Genomic DNA, 17,604 nt, shown 5'->3' on the forward strand with positions numbered 1-17,604 from the left:
TAGGCCTGCCTGGACAGAAATCCTGAAGCTTTTAAACCTAAAATAGGAAAGGGAAAGGAAGGCGAGTCGGACAGGCGACACAGCAAAGGTTGTAACTGCAAAAGGTCTGGATGCCTCAAAAATTATTGCGAGTGTTATGAGGTAAAAAGGAGTTTTTTGGTGATGCTTTTTTTGTTTTTAGTCTTATGAAATCTAATATTTTAAAAAATCTAACCATTTAGTTCTAAAATTTACGTGGAATACTAATATTTTACACCTCTTAAAAACTCAAGTTAAGTAGGTGTTAAGTCACCAAAAACCTAGTTAATAAAAATATCTTCAGTTCTTCTAAAAAAATTCCTAATGTCGATTGATCTTAATGGAGACAATCCCAGTGTCTCACTTCTATAAAGGCCTTCCATCATTCTCTCCCTATTTAGTAATCTTTCTATGTATTTGACGATGACTGTTTTTCAGGATTTTCCAGCTTCTATTTTCATAACTTTTTGTGAAATTGTTTTAATGAGTATCATTTCTACAAAAGAAGCTTCATAATTGTAGCTCTTTGAGAGAAGTAAAACTGTACCTCTATTTAAAAATGATCCTATATTCTGATCAAGCAACAGATGGAAAATTCTTTTATAGAAGATGAGGTGATATTTCAGAGTAGTAAGCTTTTCAGGAACAATAAAAATTGATTTAATTCAATTTTATTTCTTCCTGTCCATACCAAGTTAGTAAGTTTTTGGATTACTCTATTAGTATTAACTTTCTACACTATTTGTCAAAATGCCTTTGCTGTAAATTTAAAAAAAATGCTAGCCACATCTTTAGTTATAAAAAAGGTTCAAGAACAATCAAGAAAGCCATCCTGAGAGGATTTGCTACATCAAGATCATACAGTTTCAAAAGTTCATTCAGGATAAATGTGTTTCCCTGCCAGAAATGAGACAGAAATTGAAAGCCTGTATTATTTTTGAGGTGGCAATCAGATATTACCGTATTTTCTGACGTATAAGATGACTTTCTAAAGCGTGGAAATCGGCACTGAAGTCGGGTGTTGTCTTATACGCTGAGTCGTCTTATACGCCGGAAATTACAGTAGTTTCCGGCATATAAGACGACTTTCTAGGCATGCAACTTGGTGCCGAAGTCGGGGGTCTTATACGCCGAGTCCTATACGCCGGAAAATACGGTATTTATTTTACAGCATATTTATAGCCTCATTCACCTTAATTTGGGCTTCAGAAGAATGGACAACTTAAGGGTGTTTTGTAACAATCATCAAAACTAAATAAGAGGAATAGCAGACTAAAATAATATCTAAATGGAGAAATTGTCTTGGGTTAGGGAAATTGTGATGTAGATGCCAAATAGAGCTGTGGTGAGGAGGAGAGTCATTGAATTTCTCTAGGTCAGAAAATCTACTTTATACTTGCATAAACAATCCCCAGCACTAGAACATCTTCATGTACAGAGCTGGAATGAAAGAAAGGTCATTGTGACAATACTTGAATTATCACGGATTTGCCAGTATTTTTTCTCGCGGAGGTTACACTGAAAGGTGAAGCTCCCCATGTAACTGATTTTGTACCTAGCAACACTTTATTCTGTACATTCCATGCAGTTCTCTAAACCACAGTGAAAGTGCATTCAGTTGACTTTTGATTGCTCCCTGTTGCAGGCAAAGATCATGTGTTCTTCAATTTGCAAATGTATCGGCTGCAAGAATTTTGAAGAAAGCCCAGAACGGAAAACACTGATGCACTTAGCCGATGCTGCTGAAGTGCGAGTCCAGCAGCAAACGGCTGCCAAGACCAAGTTGTCTTCGCAGATTTCGGATCTGTTAACCAGGCCAGCTCCAGTGCTGACAAGTGGAGGGGGGAGGTGTGTTCATTTCTGGTTTGTTAGCTTTGTACCATTTCTTGCGTGCAAATTAGATTTTGAGAGGAGGACTGCCCCACCCCCCACATAAGTGCTTTCTTCCTCTCTTCCTTTGGCTGGCTGCTAAGCTCTTTTTATTTTCCCTCATTGCTTCTGAGACTGATCATGAGAGTGGAATACATTGCATAGAGCAGGGGTCTTCAAACTTGGCCCTTTTATGACTTGTGGACTTCCAACTCCCAGAATTCCTCAGCTAGCGTGCCTGGGCTGAGGAACTTGGGACCGTCAAGCGGTGCTTCAGGTCAACAGCATGGTGTACTGTGAACCGTAGATTAGCAACAAGCAAAGGATACAAATTCTTCACCTATCTACTTTTTAGTTTTCAAAAAATTGGGCATGTTGTATTTGCTTTAAAACAGGGATCTTCCAACTTGGCCCTTTTATGACTTGTGGACTTCAACTCCCAGAATTCCTCAGCCAGCGTGCCTGGGTGAAGAATTCTAGGAGTTGAAGTCCACAAGTCATAAAAGGGCCAAGTTTGAAGACCCCTGGCATAGATGAATGGGTGCTGATTTACGATTTTCCCTGTTGCAGATTTAAAGGTCCAGCACCTTTAAACCCAAAGAAAGAGCTGTCAGACTAATTAATTAAAATCTATAGAAGGCTGAATGCATAAGTCTTAAAGAGGAAAGGAAGCGAAATACAATTCAAATACATTAGCACTGCTAAGAACCTAAATCACTGGTGGCGAACCTGTAGCACGCGTGCCAGAGGCGGCACTCAGAGCCCTCTCTGTGGGCACGCGCATCATGCCCCGGAGATGGCAACCATCCGTCTTCAACCAGCCGCCCGCTAACTTGCCGAGGTCCCACATGGCCAGATGCATCCCAGCACTCATGCGCTCACTGGCCTCTGTGTGCAGGGGCCGATGGTATCAGGCAGCAGCTGCCCCGGCTCCTGTCTCACCTTGCCCTGTGACAATGGCACCCCCGGCCTGCCTCGCCTCCTGCCCACCACCCCACCTGCCAGAGACCCCCTGGATCTCCCCCAACCCTGCCTGGCTCCCACAGGCGTCCCTCCCCACGAGCAACATCGAAGTGATCACGTCCACGTTGGCCACACCGACCTAATCTGCCATGACCATCACAGCCACGCCCACCCAGTGGGCCACGCCCACCTGGCACCCGGCAATAAATAAGTGGGTTTTGGTTTGCAGTTTGGGCATTTGGTTTATAAAAGGTTCTCCATCACTGACCTAAATCTTCCTTTTGTTGTTTGTGAATAGCTCGGTTTATCAGTTAACTCAAAAAAGTGTGGTGGTTCCAAGTGCACAGCTCATGCTTTTTTTTTTTTCTTTCCCTTTCCAGATTGCCCTTTACGTTTGTAACAAAGGAGGTTGCTGACGTGACATGTGACTGTTTACTGGCGCAAGCCGAACAGGCCGAGAAAGCAGGCAAATCAAAAGCCGTAGCAGAACGGATGATTCTAGAGGAATTTGGACGTTGTCTAATGAAAATCATTAACTCGGCAGGAAAATCCAAAAGTGATCCTTGTGCCATGAACTGCTGATTCTTGAAAAATGGGCTTTGCTCGAACTGGGACACTAAAAGGCACACGGACACTTTCTGGTTCACAGCAGCATTCGTCGTTGGTTAACTGGTGCTGTGAAGTTTCCATTGGTGTATACATTAATGTAGGAACTTTGCAATGACGCTTACCTTTTTTTAAGCTTAACTCTCTTTTACTTCACAGATACAAGATGCATCTTATTCCCAACCTCTAAACAACTTGGGACAGTGCAAAGCTTAGCTGGTTTCCTTCCCTTTGTTCTCCTTAAAAGGGTATTCTAGAAGCAATTCTTTCAGTCAGGGGTCTTCAAACTTGGCCACTTTAAGACTAGTGGAATTCTGGGAATTGAAGTCCACAAGTCTTAAAGTGGCCAAGTTTGAAGACTCCTGCTTTAAATTATTATTTGCAATTGATACAGTTGACTTTTGTATTTAGGAGAAGAGGAAAGAAACTAGTCAGTCTATCAGGAGCAACGTTTGTGCAAAACTAATTGAAATGCCTGGATATTCTTATAAGAACAATATCAGTACACTGGAGAGATTTTTCCAGCCCAATCATTCAGCATCATAGCACAGATTATATTTGCAAAAAATATAGGCAGTGGTACATCTGTGGATGAGATAATGCTGACTGGAAATTATTAAAAATAAATATTTGCTGGAAAACAGCTAAAAAAAAAAATAATGCAAATTTAGAAGTTGTCTTGTTGACCCCAATCTAACTCAGTGACAGTGCCTTGTCTGTTGATCTTAAACTATTGACACCATAGCAGTGATAGCTGCAAATATAACATTGATTTTTTAAAAAAATCAAGGTCATAATTGATATCTTAATTATTTTGGTATGTTTTTAAAAATACATCACTGTAAAATATATATATTCCAAATTTTAATGAGACATTTTAATGTCTAGCTTTCAAGGGGATTGATATTTTATTTGACAAATGTCAGTATAATTAGATTTTTAACATTTCTGCTAAATGCCCTACGACAAAATGAGGAAAAGCTGTCTCTTGTTTGTTTAGAATCTAACTATTGTTATTCAGTCAACCGTTGAGTTTCCCAATTTCTCCTTCAAATACTTCAATAGACAAATAAAAAAAAATCTTAAATTAATTTAATCTTAATTTATATTTGTAGTGTCTAAGCTTTACTCATATGGCAGGAATATGTGGAAATAAATTGACAACCGTGCCCATATGTGTTAATGGAAGCAATACTGGGGATATTTGTAAACTAAGGAATTCTTGGTAAAATTTCCTCTTTAATGCTAAAAGGATGACAAGATGATCCTTAGTTTACACTTCCCTATATTTGTTTCTTCCCCAAATCTGGCATTCAATTCACAAAATTCCACATCCCTGAAGATTCCAAAACCCACATTATATCTGGAGGTGCTAAAATTAGAGGCTACTTTCAGTTGTGTAAAATGGTGGGTGTTCTTACTATGCTGAGATTCCAGCAGAAGCAAACTTTAGCAATTCTTTTGTGCCTCTTAAATGTTTCTCAAATCTTTTTGCCTCCATTCCAGATTATACATGGTGAAATTGTTTTTGAAAAGAGATTTCTAAATGGAAAAGGAAGAAGTCAGTACGTTTCCTAATGTGGTTCTCATCCATTGTCAGCGAATTACTTAGACGTAGCTCATTTACTGCCTTTATAAGAACTGTGTGAGTTTTGTTTTAAAGTGCGCATGGCGCAGTGTGGAGAGTGCATCTTTTGAAGGCTGAGGTCTTTTTTTAAAAAAAAACAAAAAACCAGCTGTGTGATTGTCATTTGCAGGCTTCAGTAGGAGGAACAGTGGCCACTCTGCAATAATGATAGACTTTGTACTCACGTCCATGACCTTTCATGTGTCTTCAGTCTGTTGGGCTATGGCTGAAGTGGATAAGACAGTGGAAACTTGTAGAGCTATATCTGCTTGTGCAGTATGTGAAAATATTTCAGTTGGAGAAGGAGGGGAAGGATTACTGAGGTGGTTAATCTTTTTTTTTCTTCAGCCAAGAACAAGCATTAGTCCCAGTTAAGTATTCAGTCGAGATGTTCTTTTAGCAGCGTTCAAACCAATTTCAAGCTGTGTGCGTCTTTTTGTTATTGAATTGGCTTAGTTTATATTTTAAAAGTGTATTTTAGAAGCATAGTCTTAGGACAAAAATGTAAGAGATTTCTTTGGGAAAGAGAGAAAAGAGCGGAAAAACATTATTTGGATGGAACTGCTTAGGAGAGAGAGAGAGCGCCTTTGAAATAAAAGCTATTAAAATGCAAAACACAACTGCATGGTTTTGTAGTGAAGAAATCGTTCAATGAGTTTATGAATGTCTAAGTTCCACGTTTGAATTAGCAAGCACCTGCTAGATAATGTAGCCTGCTCTGTAATTATAGTGCTGCAAATTTTTTTTTCTCGAAATGGATGTTATCTCCATAGAATTGTGGGGTGTGTATAGATATATGTACACACGCAAACACATGTTCTATTGTATTACAATATGTATGTACATAGCAGACTTGCTTAAATTACACACAACCCTGAAAGGGAAGCTCTTTATTTCAATATAATTCTTTTACATATAGAATTATTTTTGGGTGGGCGAGAGTTTGTTAATTTTCTGAGTAGATGAAGACTTGCCTTTTTACTACTTTCATAAATGTCCATACAACAAGATTTGTATAAATGTAAACTAGTGTAAGTGGGTAAAGTAAAAATTGATCAAGTTATTTTTCAAACATCCATTGTTTTGTCTAGAATTACATTTGTTTTATGTTGTACATATTCTGTGTCTTATTTTAACTTGCACCTTTTTTTGTGATGTGTATTTATAAGTGTGCAGAAAACCTGTGAAGTTTGGATTCTGGTTGTAGATTATGTATAATGGAATTGTGTGTAAAAGATTTGAAGAAGGTGCAATCAAAGAGAGCTAGTTTTTTTGTCTCATAAAACAAGCTGTCTCTTCTACATAGCTTGGATCTTCTCCCCTTTGAGTTTTTCTTGATTGTTTGCATGAAAGTGCTCACAGGTTAGTAAAAAATATATCAAGATCTTGACAGCAGCTTATCAAATTATGCCTGCATTGTGATCCTCTCTGTCAGCTGAGATTCTGCAGTGTTTCTTTCAAAGCCCCTATAATAATAATTAGGAGCTGCTTAGCCAGAATGCTTTTATAATGCATCCCCTTATTAGCAGATTTTGAGATGGGGGAGGGTATTTGGGAAAATTTTCTAGTTATGGTTTACATCCAAAAATAGATAAAATTTATATTACTAGACCTATTAAAAGAATACACTTTTCTATATTGTAAAAACAAATGTCAGATAAAGAAAAAAAATAAAATGTTTATACTATTATGTACAAATTGACAAAGGTGTTTTTCTTTGCTAAGTAATATGAAGAAATTACAGTGGTACCTTGGTACTTGTGCTTAATTTGTTCTGGGAAGCACGGCAAGTACTAAAAAAGATGAGTAGCAAACAAACCATGTGACTTACTACGTGATCCTTTGTTTTGTGGGAAGGACTTCCTATCTGTCCCTTTTCCTATGTCAGCGACCTTCCCTGCATGGCTGACCTCCTGTCCACCCTCTGCAGCTGTCCCCCAACTCCTTTTGCAATGCGTCGAGTACCAAACAAAGACGAGTACCGGGACAACATTTTCACTTCAAAATGTGTTAAGTACCAAATTCAACGAGTTTTGAAGCAGTCAAGTACCAAGGTACCACTGTACTAGATTTCATTAGCATAACCACCACAACTTGACAATTCACTTGTCACTAATTTTTAAAATGTGTCATCTGAAACTTTTTTCAAAATTAAACTTCTCATTTTTGCTTGAATGTTTCCTTATATAATTTGTTACGTTGTTATTGATGCTGATGTTGACATGTAGACTTTGCTTTCTCTGTCCTCTAAGTTTCCTCTGTTAAAACACTGTTTCTCCTCTAAAATTTTGCGAAAGCAAGGCATTTACTGGCTGTCCTTTTCCATAATTGTTGAATAGTTAACAAAACCTCATCAGCTTAGTGCTGGTTAGTAAAAGCACACTTAATTATAAAAGTCTAGATTATTATATTACAAGTTAAGACATTTTTAAAAGCCTGTAATTCATGTCTATAAATATTCAGCCCCAAGTCCTGCTTATAAGGGATGACAACCTAACCAGATCACCTGTTTATCACAACAGGGGCTTGTGATATGGACTAGTCGTAAAAAGCAGTGTTTTAAAACGATCATTACGTAAGATTCTTTCATCGTATCCTGAATAACCATCCAGTAATTGGGGTGAATTATGCTTCCATTAGGGCCACTGGAAATTATTACATTCATACTTCACTAGAGACTCAGAAGACAAAACTTCTAATGCTCTTAGGTATTCCTACTACATTATTCCATCCTGAAGTTGTTATAATTGACACCCTTCAGGAAAGCCTACTTCTATTTTCAGATTAATTCTTGATATGGTGTCATTAATAGAACTACAATCATGTAGCTAGTTGACATGACATCTCCAAAGTGGTCTGTCATCTGAATAGTATTACAGAAAGAAGTCTCTACACCAAGGGTCTGTCTGAGGAATTCTGGGAGTTGAAGTCCACAAATCATAAAAAGGCCAAGTTTGAAGACCCCTGCCCTGCACTGTTACCTCCCCATAATAGATGGGACCCACTGAGAGATCCGGACTTTAATTTTTGCCACTGATTTCTCTAGGGAACAAGGGAAGCTATGCTACTATTTCTTAGCCTTGGCCAGTTGAAAATGTGTAGCCCTCAACTCCCAGAATTCCATAGCCAGCCATGCTGAATATTACCATATTAAATTATTACATAGAAATCACCAAGAACATGTTGTATCACGAAAACTCCAGAAACGAACAGCTTCTATTATACAACCTGGCCCATTTATTTGCACATTCATAACTTCAGAAACTTGTGTCATTCTAGCACCTTATTTTTAAACTGCGCTACAGTATGAACCATTCGGGTAGCTGAATTTCCATCACAATCTTGCAGCCTTGAACTGATTTTTGAATGCCATTCAATGCTCTCCCCCTTCCCTTTATTTGCCAAATAGAACTCTGCATTCGTTTTGTATGTTAATCTACTACAACTTAAAACATTTTAAAAACTGGTATAAAGGTGTAAAATTTACTGAATTTGCTGGAGATAACGTTTATTCAACATGGGATTTACAGCATGTCTCTCAGTGTTTCTCAACCTTGACAATTTTAAGGCATGTGGACTTCAACTCCCAGAATTCCACAGCCAGCAACGCTGGCTGTGGAATTCTGGGAGTTGAAGTCCACATGCCTTAAAATTGTCAAGGTTGAGAAACACTGTGCTAGACTTTATAGGACAGAAACAATTGGGGAGAGACAGTCCTGCAAATAACTCAGCTCCATGCTATGAAGGGCTTTAGAGCAGACAACCATCCCCTTGCATTTTCCTGGAAACACACTTGCAGACAAGGGCAGAAATGTAACATAGCTATATTGAAGGATGTAAACATTTAAGGATGCCTGTGAGGATTAGAGCGTTCCACATTCAGTTTCAGAACCAACCAAATGACCGTTACAGTCTGTGGAAAAACAGGCTGCTGAGAAAATTGCAAACCCCTGTGCTGCTTCCTGTCTGAGCCTTCTCCCCATGGCTGAATTGCCTATAAAAACAGCAAGCTACAGCTTGTTTTTATTTTTAGCTTTTCCTCATTCGTTTTGTATGATTTTTATTTAAATTGTTTACTGGGAATGTACAGATTTGTGCCTGGGATACACTATTTTGCTTTCAGATTGCTTTAAAATAAATAGGAAACTGGGAGGCTGCAAAGTGCCAGCACCATTATTTCCATGAAGGTGATATTCAAACACTATTGTGAGCTTTAGAATTTTGTTGTTGTTGTTGTTGGGGACAGGGAGTCGTTGTAGCAGACTTTTGTTTCTTTTATCTCCAGGTCAGATGTTGCCATGATATGCTGAGATATCCATAATGCAACATTTAAAAAAATTCTAAGATTAAAAGAACCAAGTTTAGGGTTCCTGCATATATTGCCAGTACTGTATTTCTTTCTATTTTCTTTCTCCTTTCTATTAGATTCATATTTGTCTTAAGCCATGATTTGTTAGCCACGTTTTAATGAGAACTTCAAACCTAACCCGGCTGGGTTGATACCATACTGTGTTTACATACCATGACTGGGATCACCCAACCTGCTGAATCCAAACCAAGCCACATATAACTGAACTATGTGAGACTTTAAGCCACGATACAACTTAACAACTCCTGGCTCAGTGTTTTATGAATCCAGCCACTGTCATTTGTAAAGTGGGGTTTACTCTTTATTGCATTCTCCACCAAATCTGCTTTTAGAAGTGTGGTGGGACCCAGCCCCTTTCACGTCATTGCCAAAAAACTCCTCTCTCGGCTCATCCCGCTGTCCCGGGTCCTGAACTTCCGGCTGAAGAACTCCGAGCCACCGCAAACTAACATTGTCCCACTACAATGCTTTTCAACCTTGGCGGATTTACGATGTTTGGACTTCAACTCCCAGAATTCCCCAGCCAAGCCAGACTATTTTCCCCATGCTGGCTGGGGGATTCTGGGAGTTGAAGTCCACACATCTTAAAGTCGCCAAGTTTCCAACTTTGGTCTGCAATACGAAGCACCAAGGTGCGTTTAGGACTTTATAACGGTAGCGCTCCAACGTAGTCAACTACAGCCCACGGCTGCCTCTGGCAGACCTTGGCTTGAAGAACACCAGGATATTCCAAGAATCTCGTTGCATAGCTTGGAAAGTGGAAGAGCGGAAGATGGCGGTAGCTTCCTTGTCAAGAGAGTTAAATGGATGTGCCCGGGCGATCGGCCGTAACAGAGAACAACTGGAAAAAGTCTCCCTTTGAGAGGCGCCATTCCTTGACGGGTCAATTGAGGGATCCTGCCTGTCCTTTGGTTCCCTTCCGTTGAGATACCAAATTCGAACCGACGTCCTCTCTCCTGCAGGGGAGAGGAATCCTTCCGCAGGAAAATGGCGCCTTGGCTTTCTCTGTCTTCCCTTTAGCGGAACCCCCGTAAGAAAGAACTCCATCACCTCCTTGACAAACAAAAGCGGAAGTGGCGCCGGAAGCGCTAAGGAGAATTGCCGCATTCCTGCCTTAGCTTAGTTAGTATAACTCTCTCTATGGCTATGGAACTGACCGCCGAACGCTCGCACAACCGGAAGCGGAAAAAAGGCATATGCCAATCAAAGCCAGCGTTTGGTTAAGGCCAATGGGCGCGCGGCTAGAACGGAAAGGGAGTCGGCCAGGAGTAGGCAACCTTGGCTCTTTTATGACTCGTGGACTTCAACTCCCAGAATTCCTGAGCCAGCATGGCTCAGCTTGGAAACTCTCCCTTTCCCCTCAGCATGGCTGGCTCAGGAATTCTGGGAGTTGAAGTCCACGAGTCATAAAAAAGCCAAAGCTGCCTACCCCTGGAGTAGGCTTTATTCGCGGATTCTGGCGCGCGGCTTTCTTTCGCGCGGGGCCTCTGACTGTGGATGGTGCTGCGAGGAGTCGGGGGGGGGGGAGAGAAATGGGTGCCTGAGCCGGGCGTGATGGAGCAAAGGGCGCTCTCTCCTCGCCGTGGGGGATTAGTCAGATAAATAGAAATCAGAAAATAATTCCAGTGGATATTTTTCTTTTTCCTTCGAATTGCGTACGAGGATTCCGTGGTGTCGGGGGAGGGAGAGTAACCGCCTCGCTCCTTCGCACGAGGAGGATTCATGCCTTCAGTTCTGGCGAAAGAGGCGAGCGTCAGGCTCGCGGGAGGGGATGATGTGTGTTGTAGTCTGCGCGGCTGAAGGGCACGTGCGTGGGGATTTGCTTCCCTGCTGCTTGCTTTTTTTTTTTTTTAATTCGGATGCCGTCCCGGTTTATAAACCACATGTTGGGTGGCAAATCCGAATTACTGAAGTTCCGGGAACGCTTAGATTGGGGGGGGGGGTCGGGGGTCGGAGCAACGCTTGGCGCTAAGTTGGTTTTTGATGGTTATATAGAGGAATTCTCTGAGCCAAGGACTTTGTGGCCCCTTTTGGTGTACTCACTAAAGTGGCTCTTTACCTTATGGTGAAATGTGGCAATTAAAATATTAAATGCATAATGTGATTTACTTTTAAGGACATGCATCCCAAACCTCTAGCTGTAGTCTGTGTTTTAGACATCTACCATTTTATCCTTGGATGGAAAAAAAACCACGAATTGTTAATTTTGTTTTGCTTTCTTAAAGAGTTATACACGTGCAATGTTTGGAACATGGAGTCTCAAAATTTGAGGTAAGACTTAGGATTTTTTTGTCCCCTGAATATTCCTTTTCATGTATTATATTGTATGTTGAAACAGATTCTTCAGATTTGGATAGGTTTGTATGGTTGCCGCAGCTGGGTTGGGGGTTTATGTGTTCTTACATTGTGATATTTTAATGTAAGCCACCCAGAGTTACTTTGTATTACAATACATTAATAAAGGATAATTATAACATTGATCGTTTTGATTACAATGAATGTGCCCTTAAAATATAACTAAGAATGCATACATCTATTATGATTATTTAACATTTGTATGAATTGATACTGTTTATAAAAGATTCAGAAGTCTGCCTGGATGAGGAACAAGGAAAAGAAATGGGGTGTAAATCATCTCTTGCCAAAGGCCTGGGCAAAGAGCCACATGTTTAGAGACCATCAAAATAACAGTAGGATGGAGATTGTCCTATTTGAATCTCAGGAGGAATCTTGTTCCAAAATGCAGGCACTATTATAGAGAACATGTGCTTCCAGGGTCCCAATAAATGGTGCTGGAGCACACCAACTCTGCTAGATCAGACTAGCCAAGGAATCTGGAGCACACCAACTCTGCTAGATCAGACTAGCCAAGCAGATACTATGCATACAATAGTTATTAAAAAATAATGTACTTTTAAAATGCCAGGCTAATATATTTGCATATTTGTAAAACTAATGTTTAGGCTTTTATCTTTCTTTTTTGTGGTGTTCAATGATTAAAACATTTTTGCTGTTCACATCATGATTTGCTGTGATTATTATCCACATAGATGAGGACACCATATTCTGTTATATTTCAGTTTTGAGTAAAGTATATTTCAACCTATAGATGAAAGTATAATTTATACTATTTATATATTATTCACAGTACTCTTTTTCCTGCTTTCAGGAAACCAAAAATTTCTCTTGGAAGATGTACAGGTAACCATTAAAATATTTTGTAATAATAGTGGAGAATAAAATAATTGATCCACATGGGGGTATAATTGTTAAGCTGGATCACGTTGAGCAAACCATACATTTTAATGGCGGTCAATAAAGGTGGGGTTCATATACTAGTCACTTAAACTTATAGCTGTATTTCGTTAGCTGCAGAATAAACCAGTGAACTGTTTGCAATGTTGTGGTTTTGGCAGCTAAATAAAGAGGTACTGTGACAACTCAGCCTGTCCTTCTGAATGCATATTATCAGATTGATAGCACAGATACAAAATGTTTTGTGTAAAATTAGCTTTATTATTGGGACATTGTATATACCGGGTATCACTCATAGGACTATTTTGTGTAATATTTGCACATACTATTCTGTATTTTGTGGCAAACTATACCTTTAGATAGGTCCCACGTAGGGATCCTTAATTAAAATGTTTACATAAAATGGGATCATTTTTTAAATATACTGTTCCTTGTTATCAAACACTAAAATTTATCTCACTTAAAAAACAGCACCTGCATGTCAACATTAAAAATGTAACTTATAAAAATCAGGTCTCATGTGTTTCAAAAATCAGTTACAGATAAAACCTTTCTTTTATTCCTTAGGTATGTTTTAAATGGTTGAACATTCTTCACCAATTCATCTGATTTTTTTTCCCCTCAGTTTTTAAAAACTGTTCTTAACTCTTTTGTAATCTGATGGATCAAATTTCCAACACAAATGGGGAGATGAACTTCAAGGTTTGTCAAAAATATAGAAGGCAATGTCTTGTATTTTCCTGATTTTGTTTATAATAAAAAAATACCTTAATGTTGCCTTATGTGTTTTGATTTCTATTCTGTATTATTAAAGGGGATGTTGAATTCATAAGTATTGTAAGCACTGAGAGGTGTTGACATGTTTATTTAAAGACATATGAATATGTAATTTCTATGCAGCGTTACAACTTTAAATAAAAGAAGTCCTTTATTATGAAATGATCAGTCTGAGCAAACTTTGGAGTTAACAGGAAAAAGTGGGTCATTGCTTAAAAATTAAGTATTGCAGAACTTCATCTTATCTATGTGGTCACTAGGAGTCAAAAACCACGATGACATATAATTGTAGGCCTTTAAATTTCCTCATCTGATCTCTTATGGCTATGTTACAAGTTGCCACAGAATTCAAACCTATCTTTTCTAAACTGGCACTACTGGATATTTTTACACTAAAGCACCCATATTTCCCAGTTTTTGCCTATTTTAGCTGGGAATTATAAGCGTTACAAATCACACATGTATCAGTAAAGAATATGGCTTTAAACTTTTGCTTGAAAAATATTTCAGATTTTTGTATGACTATTTTAGTGCAGTTTTCCCTCATCTCATGTAAATGGAAAATACTGGTTTGCTGCTGTTCTAAGATATTTTTGTCATGCTTTATGGCTCTACAGATAGATAACTGATGACACTAATATTTCATTTATTTTTGTGGTATATGGCATAGCTAACTTGTTAAATGAAGAGATTTTACTTACTGTGGTTAACAAAATATCCCAATATTTGCTTTTTTAGCAATTCTGTGCAATGGCTTAAAAGCAGAGAACAGGGCTAGTCATAGATCTAATCTGTAACCTCCTCCAGCCAAAATGAAGTATGTCTGAACATGATGTGAGGATCCAGCAGCAAGCAATTTAGTTATACACTAGTAGCTTAGTGTACTTCCTAGAGCCCTAGACTGCTATCACTTGTACAATGTGGCTTAGTGTGATGCTTGAACCTACCCAATGGGTTTCCTCAAGCCAGGATTAATTACAAAAGCATTCAGCCTCATACCTAATGGCCAAACTGGATGCCCACCATAATAATAGTTTTATTGCAGTCACAGACCAGCATTCCAATGTTGAAAGAAAAATCTTCATCAGGGTCCAATCCAAGCCTGGAATAAACAAAATGGAGACTACTTTAGAAAAAAGGTTCTAGTTTATCGAAGAGCAGAGCCACAACAGCATGTGACTCAAGCAGCTAACCACCTGTTGCTGGGAGTGGGGTTTTTTTATACCTTCTTGGGCTTTTATGTTTGGAGTTGTTCCTGCATGTGGCTTTGTATTTCCTATGTCATATACTTTGACCTGAGTCTGAATGTGCCCTTTTTGTATTTTGATGGTGGTGGGTTAATCCTATTATGTCCTAAAGCTCATGTCTGGTTCCCTGTGGCTGATGGTTGTGTTGAATTTTTTTGGGTGAGGGGTTGCTGGTTCCAATCCTATCACTCTTTTGTTAGCTATCAGTTTTGCTCCAAACGATTTTGAAAGATCCTGTGTTGAATGGGTTTCTGCAGTAGTATTTGCTCATGAATGGGCCTCAGACTTTCTGAATGGGATTATTAAATCTGCATTTCTACAGACCTGGCTTGCTGAGTTTCTGTTTGGGGCTATTAAGAAAACCTGGGCCTGCTTTCCTTTGGGGAGATATAATATTCTGCCTTTTAAATATCCCCCAAAATATTTCCTTCTGCGGTTGTTTGGGGCTATTAAGAAAACCTGGGCCTGCTTTCCTTTGGGGAGATATAATATTCTGCCTTTTTAATATCCCCCAAAATATTTCCTTCTGCTGGAGTGGGAAGAGGGCTTACACCAAGTAAGAAGCATTAATAAAGTCAAATGTCTATGAAGATTCTCAGTCATCCAGGTTACAGTTGTCTCAAAGGTGTTATATATTTTTTAAAGCAATGACTGATTTTTTTGAGGAAGAAAAAAAAACCTGTTTGGCTTCCCATTGGGAAAGCTTCAACAGTTGTACTGGATGGTGGGGGAGATGGAAGTACTATTGGATGGGAAGCGAAACATCTTTTTTTTCCCCTTCTTCCTCAAAAAAAAAAAAAAAATCTGTCCAGTTGCTTTTGAGACATTAATAAAGTCAAATGAAATAAAGAGACAATAATACTGAACAATTGGTGGTGGATTGGGCAGTCAAAAGTCTGCCTAATTTTGCACAGTATAACACAACTTGGCTACATTCAAGGAGAGCATCCGAATCTCTTGAATGCAGCTAAATTTTGTTCAAGTGTCTGCAAAATTAGGCAGACTTTTGACTGCCCCAATGCCCGCCCTCTCTGCTCCGGGCTGAGCGGCAGGAGCCCGGTGTAGCCTTTCGCCGTGGTAGCCTAGTCGGCGGCTCCGCGGGAAAGGAAAGGCGCTTTGCACGCGGGCAGAGGCTCTTCGCCCTTGCTCTGCCCGTCTCAGCTGGCGGCCCCTGGAGGGGACAAAGGCGGCGGGCTCCGCGCTTGCGTGGCGGAGGAGGCCCAGCCCAGCCTTCGGGCGGGCGTCGGTTAATCCCGGAAGCCGGCGCGATGAAGGCGGTGCTCCGGCTGCCACGTTGAAGCCGAACGTGGAGCAGCCGCGGCCGCTGTGAGACGCCGAGGAGTTGGAGGAAGGCGAGGAGGAGGAGGTCCCGTCGGCAGCAGCAGCGGAGCCCGGTGGGGCGCTCCTCCGAGCAGGTGAGGGCTCTGCCCGTGGGGGGGGACCCTTTAATCCCGAGCAGGCTGACGCGGGAGAAATGGGGGCGGGGGACGTCCCCTCGGCCCACCCGCCTTGGCTTTGCCGTTTTTGAAAAGAGGCTGGCCGATTCCCAGGGAGCGCCGCTGGCTTCGGCCCCGCTTTTGTTTCCCCGGCCTTGTTGGGCCTGTCCGTGGCTTCCAGGGCGCCGGTGCCCGTCCGTGGCTGGTCCAGCCTGGATGCAGCTCTAGGCCAGCCCGTGGCTTTTGCAACCCCGCTCGTGGCCGCAATTTCCGGGCTAAAACCGTATTTCTGCCACGCAGTGAATCATCAATTAACCAGTGGACCAACTTGCCTCCAGAAATTGTGGGTGCTCCGACACTGGAAGTTTTAAAGAAGAGACTAGACAGCCATTCGTCTGAAATGGTAGAGGGTTTCCTGGCTGAGCAGTGGGTTGGACTAGAAGACCTCCAAGGTCCCTTCCAACTCTGTAATTCTATTCTAACTCAACTTCCAGGCTGAATTTGCACAACGCGGAGGGTTCAAGGGGGGGGGGGGATCAGCTGGTTCAAAGGGAGGCCGGGCAGTTTCCAAACTTCTGCTTGCCTTCCTCTTTAGAACTCTGAGTTTGTATTGTTGTGATTGTGGTTGTGGTTGTGGTTGTAGAAAAGAACACCACACATCTGGGTAAAATCTTGCAGAAGGTCTTTTGTACCCAGTCCTTTGCCTCCTTTTCTTGTTTAAATTTCAGTGTGGATATCCAAGCATGGGAAAGTATATAGAGAGAGTGCTTCTATGATTACAGGTAGTCCTCGACTTACGACTACAGTTGAGCCCAAAATTTCTGTTGCTAAGTAAGGCATGTGTTAAGTGAGTTTTGTTCCCATTTTACAACCTTTTCTTGCCACAGTTGTTAAGTGAATCACTGCAGTTAGCAAACACAGTTGTTAAGTGAATCTGGCTTCCCCCATTGATTTGCTTGTCAGAAGCTCACAAAAAGGGATCACATGACTCTGGGACGCTGCAACCGTCATAAAAGTCAGTTGCCAAGCCTCCGAATTTTAATCACGTGACCATGGGGATGCTGCAATGGTCGTAAGTCTGAAAAACGGACATAAGTCACTTTTTTCAGTCTGCTGTTGTAACTTCAGATGGTCACTAAATGAATTCTAAATCAAGGACTACCTGTAATTGTGTCAGTTGCAAAACACATAGATAATAAGTCCTTTTAAAAGATGCCAACAAATCATAGCATACATGAATTTACACTCTTCCTTTTCATTAGTTACTTCCCTAATTTATATGGTTATGGTGTTGGTGCAAATTATCATTGTGTGGCTGAGGTTACCTGATTAATTGAATTATAGTTTATTCTATGTCCTGCATTTGCCCAACATACTGAAATATAAATTGCATAGGCAGGATTTGGGCACAAGTGCTAGCTAAACTGTCCTTCAATG

General features: G+C 40.4%; 2 protein-coding genes and 1 long non-coding RNA gene across 14 annotated transcripts in view; all 3 read left to right on the forward strand.

Moving 5' to 3' along the window:
- Window positions 1–6,777, forward strand: part of LIN54 (lin-54 DREAM MuvB core complex component) — a 40,186-nt gene extending 33,409 nt beyond the window's left edge. For all 5 annotated transcript variants that reach the window (XM_039350846.1, XM_039350848.1, XM_039350845.1 and 2 more), the window contains exons 13-15: window positions 4–141; window positions 1,664–1,866; window positions 3,231–6,777. In XM_039350846.1, the coding sequence (XP_039206780.1) occupies window positions 4–141; window positions 1,664–1,866; window positions 3,231–3,432 (543 nt within the window). In that variant the 3' untranslated portion in view covers window positions 3,433–6,777. The remainder of the gene's footprint in view (window positions 1–3; window positions 142–1,663; window positions 1,867–3,230) is intronic.
- Window positions 6,778–10,832: 4,055 nt separating this feature from the next.
- Window positions 10,833–13,484, forward strand: LOC120311410. The gene is made up of 3 exons (XR_005557609.1): window positions 10,833–11,723; window positions 12,622–12,653; window positions 13,275–13,484. It is a non-coding gene; the product is annotated as an uncharacterized LOC120311410 (long non-coding RNA).
- Window positions 13,485–15,977: 2,493 nt separating this feature from the next.
- SEC31A (SEC31 homolog A, COPII coat complex component) overlaps window positions 15,978–17,604 on the forward strand; it is a 65,779-nt gene continuing 64,152 nt past the window's right edge. For 3 of the 8 annotated variants that reach the window (XM_039350852.1, XM_039350854.1, XM_039350859.1), the window contains exon 1: window positions 15,979–16,146. The gene's annotated coding sequence lies outside the window, so the exon portion shown is untranslated. Of the gene's footprint in view, window positions 16,147–17,604 lie in introns of all 8 variants that reach the window. The other 5 variants (XM_039350857.1, XM_039350858.1, XM_039350860.1 and 2 more) reach the window with 2 other exon arrangements.

This window comes from Crotalus tigris, unplaced genomic scaffold (genome assembly GCF_016545835.1).
Source record: "Crotalus tigris isolate CLP2741 ecotype Arizona unplaced genomic scaffold, ASM1654583v1 scf7180000018362.2422785, whole genome shotgun sequence".
NCBI classification, from domain to species: Eukaryota; Metazoa; Chordata; class Lepidosauria; order Squamata; family Viperidae; genus Crotalus; species Crotalus tigris.